The 2360-nt window shown below is 40.8% G+C and overlaps 1 protein-coding gene across 1 annotated transcript in view; it reads right to left on the reverse strand.

Moving 5' to 3' along the window:
- Abcb11 (ATP binding cassette subfamily B member 11) overlaps positions 1-2360 on the reverse strand; it is a 97988-nt gene that overhangs the window by 78537 nt on the left and 17091 nt on the right. Inside the window, exon 5 of the mRNA XM_021182286.2 lies at positions 1521-1759. Coding sequence (XP_021037945.1) covers positions 1521-1759 — 239 coding nt within the window. The remainder of the gene's footprint in view (positions 1-1520; positions 1760-2360) is intronic.

Here is a 2360-nt window from a genome sequence, read left to right on the forward strand (position 1 = left end):
CCCACCCACCCCCACCCCTTGGCCCTGGCATTCCCCTGTATGTGTGTGTGTGTGGTATGTGCAAATATATACATATATACATATATATACACACATATATATGTATAGATACACACGTATGCATGTGTGTAAGAGATGAGCACACATATTTTCACCTTATTTTTTGAGACAAGGTCTCTCACTGCTCCTCTAGCTAAAGGATTGAAAGGATTGACCAGGCTGACGGGCCACTGAGCTTTGGAAACTTTCTTGTCTCTTCTTGCCCTCTCCATCAGCTCTGGAGTCACAGATGCAGGCTCAGTCACAGATGCAGGCTCTGTCATTCTTGATTTTATGTGGGTGCCAGGGATCTGAACTCAGGTCCTCACATTTGTGAGCCCTGCACCCACTAAAGGATCTCTCCAGCTTCTGCTTATTCATTTTAAAGGATAACTTTGTGTATTACATAGAATTTTATGTTTTCTCATCACCCAGCATTCACTAATTTGTAACTAATATTTTATAAAAGGCCATTGAATGAATGACAGTCTGAATGACTAACCAAAGTTCTACAAAATAAGGATGTGACTCATAGGACAGTGTGTCCTTCCCTGATGCTTCTACACATTCATGTTACTTAATTGACATTCAAATTTTTTTTATTGAAGCAATGAAAAATCCTAAAAGTAGATGATATTATGGAAACTTTTTAATGATTTAGAAAGACTCAGTTTAAAACAACCCTGTCAACATTTCAGTAATTAATATGAAAAATAAAGATGTATTTGAGAAAGCCATCCAAGTGTCTTTCTAGGCAGGATATGCTCTGCCTTTGAGTCATGAACCCGAGCACAGGGACTCATATGTACCAATGAACTTGGTCCTGTATCTGAAGCAGCATTAGGCAGGTGCAAAGTCCGCGCCATAACAGTGAGTCAGCCCATATGTACTACAGACTCAGTGATTACAAAGTGGGCTGTTGGGCGTGTCACAGAGACAACTCTGGCACAGTGACCGAGCTTGTCTGATTTCCATAATGTTCTGGCTAGTTCTTCAGGGCTACCTTCTTGTCATAGGTGCAGCCCTCTTGATGAAAACTTCACTAACTATTCGCTAGAACTATTGATTCATATTCCTCTAATATAGCATGCTCATGAAACACATGGAGAGAAAACAAAGCCAAGGGGCAAAAAGAAAAAAAAAAAAGGTAGGGGTGGTTAGTAGAAAGGAGCTTTTGTCCAGGAGACTCAAGTGAAATTCAATTATCTTCTTAGTGGTCGTAAGTATGGATAGTGTCATGTGTGGACTTTTAGTGAGCCAAGTAGTCAACTGTTGATGTAGGTATTTGATTAGCAAAGTCTGTTGATGCTTTGAAACCTGGAAGGATGGAAATAGCTACAAAGTTAAAGAATTTCTATCAATATGGGTAAGTTTGTTTTTTCTATTCTTCTGTACTAAATGCCACTTCCAACTCAGTCGGTATTATCTTTGGATGTTTGGAATTATAATTTAAGGTGTAACAAAAAAGAAAAATAGCTTACCCACAGCTTGTTCCGTTTGTCATGTTCTGGTTGAAGGAGCTGTTGATCCATACAATGGTGTTATTCATACACACTTTTCCTGGAATACTGAGTTCTTGTTTTTCAATGTCATATTCAACAAAAATATCTGTCAGTATACCAAACACAATAATCATGCCTGGCTGGGCCATTCCATGGAGCAATGCGCACACACTTCCCATAAACATCAGCCAGTTGTCTTTTGATGAAGAGAATCGAAACTTGAAAAACAAAGGGTTCAGAGATTATCTATATGTAAAAAGCACGTGGGGGATGGGGTGGGGGAATGGGCAGGAGGACTATTTAATTTCACCTCTATTCTGTTAAACAACATTCAACACCAGGTGCTTGTCGGGGTCATCTCTGAGCAGTTGTCTTCACACTAATTATGTAGAAGTACTAGCTATCAATTGTCTAAAACATCAGATCCTTATATTACGTCCAAATCTTTGAGCCTCTTCTCCTCAGGCCAGGAGCTGACTTTACTACCTTCCAAGTCTTCATCACAGATGCCATTACCAGGTAGACATACTGAGTGAACATTTAACAGTGCAGGAAGTTGCCTCTCAGCTCTGAGAACCCATCCCGACAACAGGCAAATTGTTGCTTAAAAATGCTCCATCCTAAACGGTGGTGGCACACCCCTTTAATCCCAGCACTCAGGAGCCAGAGGCAGGCAGATCTCTGAGTTGGAGGCCAGCCTAGTCTACAGAGCAAGTTCCAGGGCAGGCAGGGCTACAGAAAAACAGTATTTTGGAGAAAGAGAGAAAGAGAGAAAGAGAGAGAGAGAGAGAGAGAGAGAGAGAGAGAGAGAGAGAGAGA

This window comes from Mus caroli, chromosome 2 (genome assembly GCF_900094665.2).
Source record: "Mus caroli chromosome 2, CAROLI_EIJ_v1.1, whole genome shotgun sequence".
Lineage (NCBI taxonomy): Eukaryota > Metazoa > Chordata > Mammalia > Rodentia > Muridae > Mus > Mus caroli.